Below are 13218 nucleotides of genomic sequence, written 5' to 3'. Positions count from 1 at the left end.
ACAATTTTTACATATTAAGCACATTGGCATGTAATTTTTTGAAGGGCGAAAAGTGTACTTTTTTGGCCGCTATTAAGATTTTGGTGGCAAACGATCAGGAATTCTATGCTGATCAAGAATTAGAAGTGGATGTAGCCTGAGACATGGCTCTAAATGGCATTTCTGCACGATTTCTACGTGGATATATGTATAAGCACAACGAGTGAGTCAATAACGCAGCTTGAAAAATACTAAATATACTCAGAGAAAACTAAGAAAAGTTTACAAAAATGTAAGGTCTGTGAGCTAGACATGATAAGCAAACCAGCTTACCTCTGATAATTATTTAAACTTTACCTTTGGAACTGGCAATGGATAGTTGGAACATTGCATGAGCTAATTTGTATACTATTATACTTTAGTCTGATATTGAAATATATCGTTCCTAAGCAAAAAGTAATATTCCATCTTATAGCAAAAAATATATACCTTTAGGTATGCCATAAATATACCTTCTTCTCAATTTTGACGATAAATTATTACGAAAGGCATGTGAACGCAAGGTATATATTAGGTAAGCGAAAGCAACAATGTCCCGCAACATGAGCTAGAATGCACCCTAGAAAGAAGGGTATTATAGAGTTGAGGAAATGTTTGTCATCTTAGGCTCCAATGATTGCAGAAACTAGTCAATCTCTGTTATAAAGTTTATGGTCCTCTTACAGAGACTTGGAATAGGTATAGGGATCGAGATATGTATATGGAAAAGAAGCAAATGCTTAAATAAGTTAAAAACAGCAGCTTGGAAAACAAAATTTAAACAAGAGTTACAAAAAATAGGGTATTCCAATGTCCATACTCAGTAAAAATGTTGTCGATATGTAGCAAAAGTGTAGTTGCCGTGTAGTTACCATCCAATTCGAAAAATTCAGCCATCGCGAGCGGGTGCTGTCGTGCGCGAACATTTTACAAAACGTTCGAAGCTCATTTCCATTTGAATAACGACAAGTGCAGTGCTTAAATTATAACTAAAAATTAAACAGAGCAGCTCCAAATACAATTGTTACATTGAAATTCCACTCAAAACCTGCTTTAGGTTAGAGCTAGAGTTTTATAAACAACCCTTTGTTATTGATAAATATTTATACACACCACCGCCCGACCGCCCCGCGGAACGTACGCACATTACGTGTGGCGCCAACAATACATATGTAAAGGGAGAAGCAGCAGCGATAACGAAACCAACCCAACAACAACAACTTAAATTATTGTAAGTGAATTCCTATGTGCTTTTACTTCTTTACTATTGATTTTTGTTTCGGTGGTGGCCCCCAAATGTTTTTGCCGCCTTTTGTCACGTTTTTGTTTTGATTTGTGATGTGTATTATGTGTTTTTGTCTCTGTTGGTCTGCTTTATCATTTCCTTCTTCTTAGATTGAGTCCTCAAAGAGTGTGCGAGAGCGAGAGGGAGTGCGTGCGTAGAGGGGCTGTTGATTCACCTGCTGAGGTATTTCTGGCACCCTAACGAAGCGTATTTTGAATTTGAGGAGGTGTTTGCAGTGCAGCTTTGTTTCAATAGAAAATCCCATACTAAATTGTAGTTCCACCCGCTTCATAGAAGTTAGTTTTATAATATTTATTGATAGAACTCAATTTCGCCCAAATCTATAGAACCGAAACTGCGTTCGCTGGCTCTGAAAGGGTATCAAAAGCTTCACCTTGGTATTTTATTGTCTGCCAGCCTCTCAGCTGCTGCTGCGACGAACAGCAACAACAACAACCGTAACACACGATAAAGACGCAGCAGCTTTCGTTATGGCAGAGCAATAACCGGTTTTTTCCTTTATCGAATTTCGAAACTGTGCTAATAACTTTTTCGCTGCTTGCTTTGTTGTTGTTTCTGTTGGGTTTTCGCAAACAATTAAAGAAAACTAATCGGGTGCCAAAGAGCGATAATTTCACAAAAGAGCTGCAGTTGCAAATTAATCTATTTTTCGCCCCTGTTTCGGCCGGCAGACACAGGAAGTACGAGTATATTTCGCAAACAAACAAAAAACTTTGCCACTTAAAACGTCACTCCATTGCTAAGCTTTATTTTTACCGTTGCCTGCAAATGATGGAAGCTTCCTCTTTTTCACCCACTACTTCTGGCACGACATAACGGCACTACTGTAGGCAATTGTGCGATGAGGGGGAGGGGAAATGCAGCAGCAGGCAATTTCTTTGGACATAAGCTCCTGCACACACGCTCTTTTACTCCACTGCGGCTCCAAGGATAACACGTTCGTCATGCCGCAAAATCGATTTTCAACAAAGACCGACAATACCTTGGAGAATCCATGCCTCCTCCCTCCACCCCATTCGGCACGTGATGTGGCGCCTGGCCCGGGAATAAAAATGGGAACTTTCAACCCGTCGTCTGTCGTCTGTCGGGTTGCGCAAAAATTGCGGTAAAAACCGACGCGGGGCGAAATCAGCCGGAAATAAACTGTAAATTAAAGGGGACACTTTTTTGGGGCAACGTTTTTGTGGGCTGACAACCACTTTGTCCACAAGATAACTTCGAGAGATAACTCTATTGAGGGTGTTTTGCCTATGAAGCAGGGGGATTATCGCTGCCTTGTAGCGTTGTTGTAATTGTAAATAAATTACGTTATTTTGCTGTACAAATTTCCCCTAAGCGAACATTTATTTTACAAATCTAAAAACTAGAGATCTTTAGTTTTTAAAAATCTTTGCGCAGTAACAAATCAAATGTTGAAGGACTTCTCCAAACTTTCAGCTGTGCATTTTCATAGTTTCGCCATTTATTTGAAAACCGAATGGAAAATTGCATACCAATCGTCGGCGCCAGTCGGAATCCCTAGGAATTCAATCACTTTCGCTTGGCAACCAAAGAATTTTCTGCTCAACTTTTTTCTACTCGTAGTTTTTCCCCACACAAACTTTGAACTATTCGTGGAATATTTTGTTTCCCCAATTTATTTTCTCTTTTTCTCCGATTTTCCGTTGCGAGAAGCAAGGAGTCTGCTGCCGTCTGGCTCTGATGCCCCCAGAGGTGGGATGTTGGTGGTGGTGCTGCTGGCTGCCGCATGAAGTTGTTCTGTCTGGGACTCCCAGCCACCAACTGGCGGTCTTCCCAGGCTCCAGCCTCCATCCTCTACCACGACCATCCTTTGTTGTCTCGATGGCTGGTTTTATGACGTAGTTCTGGTCCGTGGTCCTCTGCTCATGTGGATGTTGAAGTTGAGAAGTTTGTTTGTCCGGGCTCTACAGCTCCACAGCTCCGTAGGAGAAGAGTTCATTCTTCTTTAATGCATTAGCTTGCCTGCAGCAGAAGCTCTGTATAAATATTGAATTTCTATATTTGTTTAACTCGTATACAGAGTGGGGTTATTCTCTATCATTAAGTGGCTGGAGGGGAGGCGGGGACTGCTTCTCTCAACAATAGGAAAAACTCTATTCAGCTGAAAAAGTTTCCAGCTCATTAAAAACAATTTGTCTGGCAAACATTTATAGAACTTTTTGGTCTTTTTGTGTGGCCTTTGATGAAGAGAAGATTAGTAAAAAAAAGAAAAACCACCCACAGCGTAGCGGAAGCATTCGACCAGCAACAAAATGCACAAATAAAATTTTTGCTAAATATACAAACAAATTTTGCCAATTTTAAATTAATGGCGAAGAACCGCAAACAAAAAGTTCAATCACTGAAAACAGGAAAGAGTGGAGGAATATACATACATTTGTATATTATTAAAAGTATTACTAAGTTCTTATAGGTTCCAGCATACATATTTAATAAATAAATTTATTTATGGGGTTTTTTCTTTCTTTATGGCTTTGTCTAAGCATTCCCCCGAATGCATTAGTCAGCCAAAAGATTGTATGACTCAACAATCAAACAGGGGACTAAACCGAATAAAATTCAAATTAAAACGTGGCCAACAGAAGGACAGGCAGACGGTCAGGGGTCAATTAACCCCGCAATAGAGAGAGAGAGAGAGACATCAACCCACCACCTGGAAAAGAGACGCCTGTCCATCCAGTGGGCAGACATTTGACACCAGAAGCAAACGACGTGGACGACGATGGCCATGACTTGGATTGGGAGTAGGAGTAGCGAGGTTTTTGGAGGTTTGCCTCAGGCACGGGCACAAGACTGTGCTTGTTGTTTCTTTGTATTTGCTGCCACAATACAGTTCTTTGGCCCCACCGTCGGCTGTCCGGGCCTTGACTCCGTTTGAATTGTCTTTGTCCATTACAAACATTTAATTTAATATGTAAGTCCCACACCCAGTGACCATTCCGCAGATATTCGCTTGTCTGACGGGTTTCTCTTCAGCAAATTTGCATAGGAAGGAGTTGGAGTTGTCTCTTATTTGTATGCCGCACAGCGCGGGGCCAAGCCCCCAAACCCAAACCCAAACACAAACCCAAACCCCAAGAGGCAGCCTTAGTTTGTGGAGGCTTCTACATTTAATTTATTCATGTAGGATTAGTTGTCGTGTATAAATCGCCACAAAAACATTGACGACAGGCATGTCCGCTACCTGGATCTCCATTCAATTATGGAAATTGTTTTTCGGAAGGAAAAAAAAGGGTATTAAGAAAGGCAGACAATCAGTGTGAGAACTTTTATGGGGTTTTTCTTTAATCAGAGCCAAAAGGATTATCCCCCACAATCTGTTGTTTCTTTCGGCCAACTTCAAACCAAAACTTGCCCCAAAACAATAGACATTTCTTGTGGATGGGAGGCACACTCCACTCCCCTTTTTTTCGTTACTATTTCACAACAGCTGCTTCTAAGGCTTAGGCCTTGCCTTGCCCCACATTTTCTTTTATTGTACGAGTACTTCTTCGACGCTGCCTGCTCCCTCCCAAATGGGTTTTCATTTTGGGCCAAGTAGCGCGACCTCAAAAGCCCGAGGAGAATGAGTGGAAAACATGCAAGCGGAAATTGCAACGATTGAAACGAAAGGCTTAGGGGTGGAATCAGAAAGGGAGCTCCACCTCGATGGAAAGCAATAAAACAAAAGGAAACCTGCCCCCGATCTTTGTGTTGCACTTTCAGTTTCGCCGCGCTGTCAATTTTCGGAGTGGGAATTGAGTTGCACTGCCACTCAGAGATGCGGTGATGGATATGGATGTGGCTGCAGCCGGGGGCAGCCGGGGGCAGCGGCAGACTCCATTAATTCAAATTGTTGCAACAGGAAATGGAGCGTACCACGCACCGTATGAAAAAAATATGCCAATTAGGTGGCAATTTAAGAAATGTTTCGCCCATGTTTGGGGGAAACGATAAAGTGCTTACCCCTTGGCTCCTCTTTCTTTCTTTCTTTCTTTAAAATTTCTCCCCGTATGGGGGACGTCACGCTATATGCCAGGCCATGTCGTCGACCCCCAACAGGCGATCCATCATCCCCTTCTGGAGGGGTCAAGGAACCTCCTTTTGTGATTGTTTTCCATGCGGTTTAGGTTTACATTATGTAAAATTTTAATAACCCGATTTTAATGAAGCCCCAAGCGGCTCTTGGCTTTGGGGGCGGTTTAAGAATGCATTTTTTATGCAGGCACCAGCTTTTCCAATGAGTGGTCCAACACCTGTTTACATATTTGCTTGCCCTTTTTCGTCTAATGGAGGGAACATGTCAAAGGAACAAGGCAGAGAAGGGCTTTTATAACCAAATGATTAATGAAAGAGTTCTGCAATCCATATATAAAAGTGTTCTCTGCATTCACAGGCCCATGGTTTGAAGAAAAGAGTTCTATAATCTCTACATAAAGCTCTGAAAACCTACCCATACATACGAGTGCATATTTCTTAATGAATTTATTTACTTTTGTACACATTTTCTTAATCATATTTATGGCTTGATAGGCCTTCAGGGGAATGGAAAATTATGGCAAATCAGGAAATGAAAATTAAGCTTTTTATATTTCTTTTTTTATTTGAGAGATTATTGTTTATTCGGTTCTGTGGTTGAGGCTGGCTGCCCGGGGTCTGCCCTGTGGTTTATGGAACCGGTTTTCCATATACGAAAAAATGCAATAAATGCATAAAGAATATGCACTGTTAAAAATAGTATCAGAGGGATTATGGAGATATTTTTAAGGCAAGAAAATACTTGAATAAATGAATATTTGTTGCCCAATCTTCAGCTTGAAAATATCTGCAGTTAAAGATACTTTTGGGATATTATTTTCAACTTAAAACATTTGTTATTCCATCTTGATCTTCAGACGGCCTTCAACTTTCTTTTGGATGTGGAAAAAACACACACACACATCACACACACACAGCACACGCAATGAATGCATTGCCCACAAATTTTCACTTTCGTGTGTGTCTCTGCTTTTCTTTTGTGTTTCTGTCTGGCTTTGGCTTTTCAGCGAGTGATGATGCACTTGACTTGTGCTAAGACCTCCACACCATAGAAAAACGCCAGCAAACGGGCTGCACCTTGAGATTCCATGGGGCTCTGTCCCTCTCTCTCTCTCTCTCTCTCTGTCTCTGCTACTTGTTGTAACCATCTTCTGCTGCTCGGGGCTTTCCATGCAGACCAAAACACCGAGACAGTATCTCTCTCTCTCGCGCTAAACCCCACTTTTCTGACGACTTGTTTGCTTATGGCTTTAGCACGCACGTCTCTCCCGCTCTGGGGGCCACCATGGCATTAAGTCAACACTTTTGAATATGCACAAAAGCCAAAAACAAACATAAAAGAATCTCTCTGGATGGAGGCAGAGAAACCTCAGACGGGCGACGCTTTTCAAATGACGAAGAGACCTTGCCCCGTAGTCTGTTGATGCCACATCTAATTAACCCACAGAGCAAACACAGATTCCCGTGGTAAATAGTATCTCTGATTAACTTCTCGTGTGAATTGATTAACAGGAAATGCGGTTAAAAGCCTTGTCGTATAAATATTTCCAGGGAAATCGCTTGAATTCTAAACAAATTGTGCACGTTTGAGGATCGAGTATAGACCACTTGAATACCTGGGATTACCTGGGATACCTTATAGATTGATTCAATCGTTATAAGTTTGGAAATTTAGGTAGATAATGTCTTTATCTATAAAACTACCAAAAACCAGAGCAATATCTGTTAAAATGTAAGTGCTATGATCTTTTCAACGACAGATCGATGATCAAAAACGAAATCTAGATCAAGAATGGATCTCTATATCGAATTGGGCGTGATCAAGAGACAGCCAATCGAAGGATTCCAGGCAGAAACCTAGCCGAACGACTGAGGGGTACTGCTGCATGTGGCGTGACACGTTTTTCCCACTGTAAAATAAATATATGTGCATATATTCCAATAATTTTTCTCTAGAATTACCAGGTATAGCATTCCCACATATTCCAAAGATAGAGATGAGGTTAAGAATCAGTCTGGGTTCTGTGGTCTGGGATCTGGGCTTCTGATGGCCCCCATATGCGGCGGCTAGTGGGGCGGCCCGTCGTCTCGATTATTTATAGTTTGAGGAAACTCATTTCGTTGTTTATTTTGGGTTTTTTCGAGCATAAACAAAGATGTGGCAGCAGCAGCAGCTCACGAGATCTGCTCCACATTTGAGATAATATTTATACACATATATATACACTCGATCTTTTATACGGTGCTGTCGTGCCCCTCCCCAGACCTTGCACAATGCTCCTCTTGTCCCGGCCTGGTACGAGTATTCGTCCGAATAGTTTCCCCATTTCCATGCTTGATTCGTTTCGAGTGTTGAAACATTCGATGCGCCCCAAAGTGTCGATTGATTGCGGCGCACGCCTCACAAATTGTGGGGATCGTATGTTGATTTAGAGGGAGTGTCGCCTTTTGAAACGATTAAATGTTGTTATTGCACTGACGGAATGTTCTAATTGAAGACCCACTTGTATTTGTGATATAACTTGAGGTTCCATTCATTCCTCACAGCACGTGCTCTCGTCTGTCAGGTGGACAATGGCCTCACATTAAATATTATTATGTGAGAGGTTCTCTCTAACAATAGCATCATCAGCGTCATCTTCAAAAGATGAATGAACACAAAAGTTAAGCGAGAATCGAGAGGGAAAACACTGGGAAAAATAAGAACATAATACTCTTCGTAATGCCTGCAAAAAACTGGAAGCTGGATGCTAGAATAGATCTGTTGTTGTTTTGTGTTGAATGTTCTTATATTCCTTTGAGCTCCGTCATGCGGCAGTGCCCCTCGGTGGGCTATTGTATTCCCTGCCCCATTCTACTGCGCGTAAAAGTGATTTCCAGATCGAAATAGTTAGAATATGCTGTAGTCTTTTCTCGCAGTGATTCGAACGTCTTTTGTATGTCAAGTGATGATGACTTTGATTGACGCTGTGGAGGAGGAGGAGGAGGCGGAGAGTAGAGCTGTGGCAGCTTGTAAGCTGGAGCTCAGTTCCGCTCAGGTGGGGCACAAACTGGAGCACAAACGACGGAGAGTCAGGGGCGAAACTGTGGCCTGAGCATCGATGTTGGCGTTTGGTGGCGGACGCGACTCTTGCGGTGCCGCCTGTGGCTTGTAATCTCACTTTGGCTGCACATTTAATCGCATATTGCATATTGCAGTACACATTGTTGTGGCCAAATTGAAATGTTATGCAGTGGCTGTGGGGGCGGAGGCGGAGGCAGCAATGGCTGTGGCTGTGTCGATGGACTGGAGGCTTTTTCAATCATCCGATTGATTGCCATTGGCTCTGGTGTGCACACAGTTGGCTGCACTTCAATAGGCTTGCCACTGCCACTGCCAACCTCCCCTCCCCTCCCTCCTTCCCCGCCTGTGCCGCCTCTGGCTTTGTCTTGACTTTTTCAATTCATTTTGATTTGTATCTTGGAGAGCAAAAATGGAAATGTAATTTGGGTTAATTCGATTTTAATGCATTTACGTGCAACGTGGGTGTGGATCTGTGCAGATCAGATCAGATCGGATCCGATCAGTTTTCTGTTGCCAAGAAATTGAATTACACTTTACTGCCAGTGTGGACTGTACTGTAGATTGATTCCTGATTGATTAAGAAGAGGAGGTCCAATCAATTCAAGGTTTCTGCTTCACACTTTGAGAAGTGCATAGAAAGGCTCCTTAATCGCCATACACCTTCTCTTCATGCCCGCCTGCCTTCAATTGCCTGCCGCCAATCTTCATGCCATAAATTAAAGCAAGTGTTATTTTTTATTTTTTATTTGTCCAGCATTTGGCGAAATAATTGCCGCCTGCCTGTCATCAAGAGCACTTTCACGCTCTGAACACATTTTCTGCTGCTGCTGCGGCTTTTGTTGTTGATCGTTTATATAAATCGTTTTGTGTGTAGGAAAAACATCATCTCGGGGCTCTCCAGAGAGCAATTGCCGTTGAAGATTAGCATTTTATGGTGGTTTCAAGTAGGAGAAAATTGTAGTGGAGAGGCTTGCATAATGGTTGTGGCAATTAAAATGGGATTGAAGGTTGGGCAAAGGTAGATTCATAACTACTCTACGTGTAAGTGCTTCCGTTTGTGGTATTTTGTGCCCTTCAAATGCTGTCTTCCATTTGTTTCTACCCTCCAGAATGCTGTCTTTCATATGTTTTTACCCTTCAAATGTCTATCATCCTGCAGAATGGTGTCTTTTATTTGCTGGTTCCCTCATGGAACTCCCATATGATATCATCTTTCAGTTGAATGCCAGAACTTTTGAGACTCGAAAACTTAACAGCTGCTGCTGGGGGGTTCTGGTTGGGGTTCGGGTTCGGTTTCTGTTCATTCATTAATCATCAGAGCACACACACACAAAAAGAGCGAAGAGAGGAGTATAGAGGGGGGGATGCCGCATGCGAAATGAGTTGCAAGACGGGGCACTGGGGGAATGAATGGGCTTTTCAGCAGGCAGGTACTGTCTGTCCTCTAATGAGGCTGGAATGAAGAAGGAGGAGGATGATGGCCTGCGGCAACTAAAAAGCACATCCTGTCATTAGAATGCCACGAGATGCTGGATGCTGGCTGCCAGCTGCTGCTTCTATTGCAATTTAATTTTTTTATGCCTCATTTAATTGCATAATTTATTGATAATTAAATGAAACCCTCTTTCTCTCTGTCTCTGGTTGTAGGAAATAGAAGCCGCAAGCTCCCACAACAATTGCCCCGCAAATGAGGTGAACGAACTGCTGTCCACTGGTTATCCCTCCAGCATCCCAGCAGCACCACCCGCTCGCCAGTAATTAAGAGGCTCTGCCGCCTCTCTCTAATTGGGAGCTAAGATGCCTTCACTCCGCCAGAAGGTCACCACGTACTTTCGTCAATTGAGCTTCATTGCAGAGCCCCGCGAGGGTCGTCGTCGTGGCAATGCAAACGATGGCGATGACGATGGCAACTTCATAACCAAATATCTCGAGGGGTAAGAGACTCGCGATTGGAATCGTTAATTGAATCAAAATTTAATAGAAATCTCCCTCTCTTACTGTGACAGCCGCATGCAACGACAGTTTGTGGATGGCCCAGAGATCTACAATGGACAGAATCCCACGGAGATGCCCGTGCTGAAGCTGGGGGGCTATGAGGCTGGAACATGCTCCATCACGGCCGCCTGCACTGGTCCCGACGAGGGTTTGACGGGGATCAAGCGCTCGAAGCTCCATCTGAGTGCCAGCTATGCGGACGACATTGATTTCATCGATACGCAGCAGGAGAACGAGGATTGCTATGCAACGGCACGGGCTCCTGCTGCAGCCACACAGCAGAGCACCTCCGCCACAAGGCTGACGAATAAATTTGGCAGGCCACAGGGGGGGGCCGGCGGCGGCGGTGGTTCCCGCAGACAAAGCAATGCTGGGGACCAGCAGGGAGGAACGGCCTCTACATCGGGCATGCGTTCGCGCAAGAACTCCAAGAGCAGTATTGCAAATCTCGCGGCGGCGGCTTCCGGAGATACCGGAAAGGCCAGCACCTCCTGTGTTTCGTCGCAGGACCAGAACAACAGAAATCTGTTGAATGCAAAGACTGAGGCCTCTGCGGATGCCAGCCCAAATTCGGAAAGGGAGCGTCTGCTCCGCGAGGCAGTAAGCAATCAGGGTGGCTCGTCCGCCACCTCATCTCCTCCTGCGATCGTTGCTGGCGTGGAGAACTGGCGCATGGAATGCGACTTTGCCTACGGAATCTCTGTGTCCCTCTACGAAACGAATATGCTAACGAAGGAGCCCATGGGTAATCCCATTGCCGATTGTTATGGCATGGTAGTGCGTGGAGATTCCGCTGCAATGGCAATGGCAGATGGCGTCAATTGGGGTGAGGCTCGCCGAAGATGTACCCCTTAATCCCGTCTCGAATTTAATCCCTACTCCTTTTGCAGGTGATGGAGCTCGTCTGGCCGCTCGTTCGGCCGTCCATGGCTGTCTGGACTACCTAGATCGGGCGGTTTTCGGACAGGCACAGGAATGCAGGGCCACCACAACGCAGGAGGTGTTTGTGAGTCTCCTGCGCAGCCTGTGGGAGGGTCATGGCTGCATACTGGAAGTAGGAGGCGCACTGTCCACACTCACCATTGCCGTTGTGCTGCCGCTGGACGGTGCACCCGGAAAGTATGTGGTGTGCTCCTGCAATGTGGGTGATTCCCTGGGCTACGTGTACTCCAAGAAGCACGGGGTAAGGGAGTTGACCCAAGCCTCCCACGACATCAGTTCCATGAGGGATATGCGTGATGCACTGGGGGCCTTGGGCCCTGCAGATGGCAATAAGCCGGAGCTCAGTAATCTCACATTTACAATGAGCTGCATCGAGAGCGGGGACATTGTGTTCCTCACATCGGATGGGATAAGCGATAACTTTGATCCGGTGGTGGGGAAATTCGCCGAGGCCTGGACACCCGATGTGAAGCTGCAGACATCTGTGGGGAAGCCCTCAAGTTTGGCGCCCAAGCGGCAGAATAAGAGCGCCTCGGCGATCTATGCACGTCTGCATCCATCAACGCCTCCCACACGACCAGCGAGGCAGGCAAAGGCGGGCAGTCCGCCCAGCAATGCGCCCAGTCGTCCGAAATACATGCGCTCCCAGACGCTGATTGAACCACGGCAGGGACTGGGACCGCCAGCCTCTGTGACGACAACGCCGCAGCGCATACCAAAGTCGATCTCTGGATTGCCTCTCGTGACGGGACCGCAACGGCATGCCCTGACACTGTATCGGCTGGAAGATCTTCTTAGTTATGGCATCAATGGCACCTTCTCGCCTTGCGCTTCGGCGAGGCGGCTCTGCCACCTGCTCATCGATTTCGTGCGAATGATAACCTCTGCGCGCCGCAAGACCCTGGAGCAGAGAGAGCTCTTCTACAAGCTCTCGACGGGACCCGATGGCGCCAAGCGGGAGGTGCAGCTCAATCGAATGCAGCATCGAGCGGCCAGGAAGAGGGTTGTGGACAGCAGTGCCTTCGTGGCGCTGCCAGGGAAACTAGATCATGCCACAGTGCTGGCCTACACAGTGGGAGGCGGAGGACCGGAGGGAACATCACACAATGGAAACGAAAATGAGGGAACGACGACACTTTCCCCCGTGCTACAATCCAAGGAATTTAAGGAGACGAATTTCTAGACTGCAGAACCAGCTTTTGGATATACTTTTTCTCACTCATAAATCTACATATGTATACCCTACACATCATATATAGTATATATACAAACGATATACAAGAATAGTTATATATTGTATCTCTATATCTTTGATATTCATATTACGCTTTAAGTTTTGTTGATTTTTGATTTCTTGAATATTCGATGCTCATTTGTCAGCCATAGATTTTGTAGCCATTTATTTGTACGACAGAAATGCCTCAAATGTTTTAAACTACCAAAAAAACAAAAAAAAAAACTGAACACAGAATAAGAAAAACACACAAAATGTAAATCATATTTTTACACTTCCCTCCTTCATTCGTAAAACCTTTTTACACCCTCCCATACCATCTGTTGAGATGTGAAATATGCTTTTAAAGAATAAGTCCCCAAAGTAGGGTCCAATCAAAGATTATAGAGCACATAGATGAAGCATAACGAAGAGAAGGAGAGTGTGTATGCTGTAGATGTGTTCTCTAATCTTTGGTTCCATATTTTTCTCTCTCTGGAAAAAACAGATTGATTTGGCGAGCAGAAAGGTGTAATTTTTGGTAAACGCACAGCTTAAATTAAATGATAGCTGTGGCAAACGGGCCTGCCGGCAATCGTATTATTGAATAAACGCATTGGGATACTGCGCTTTTACAAAACT

At 44.6% G+C, this 13218-nt stretch overlaps 1 protein-coding gene across 1 annotated transcript; it reads left to right on the top strand.

The window, feature by feature from the left end:
• The first annotated feature begins 897 nt into the window (after positions 1-897).
• On the top strand, positions 898-12858 carry LOC108155014 (PP2C-like domain-containing protein CG9801). Its single transcript, XM_017285566.2, has 4 exons — positions 898-1249; positions 10074-10360; positions 10433-11247; positions 11312-12858. The coding sequence occupies exons 2-4, from the start codon at positions 10224-10226 to the stop codon at positions 12544-12546; spliced, it is 2187 nt and encodes a 728-aa protein (XP_017141055.1). The 5' UTR covers positions 898-1249; positions 10074-10223; the 3' UTR covers positions 12547-12858.
• The last annotated feature ends 360 nt before the right edge of the window (positions 12859-13218 follow it).

This window comes from Drosophila miranda, chromosome 2 (genome assembly GCF_003369915.1).
Source record: "Drosophila miranda strain MSH22 chromosome 2, D.miranda_PacBio2.1, whole genome shotgun sequence".
NCBI classification, from domain to species: domain Eukaryota; kingdom Metazoa; phylum Arthropoda; class Insecta; order Diptera; family Drosophilidae; genus Drosophila; species Drosophila miranda.
The sequence above is the reverse complement of the archived record's forward strand: the minus strand, read 5'-3'. Positions and strand labels throughout refer to the sequence as shown.

Coding starts and splice junctions, on each gene's coding strand:
- LOC108155014 (XM_017285566.2), top strand. CDS start 10,224: ATGCCTTCACTCCGCCAGAAGGTCACCACGTACTTTCGTCAATTGAGC. Junction 10,361..10,432: donor ATAACCAAATATCTCGAGGG/GTAAGAGACTCG, acceptor TTACTGTGACAG/CCGCATGCAACGACAGTTTG. Junction 11,248..11,311: donor GGCAGATGGCGTCAATTGGG/GTGAGGCTCGCC, acceptor CTCCTTTTGCAG/GTGATGGAGCTCGTCTGGCC.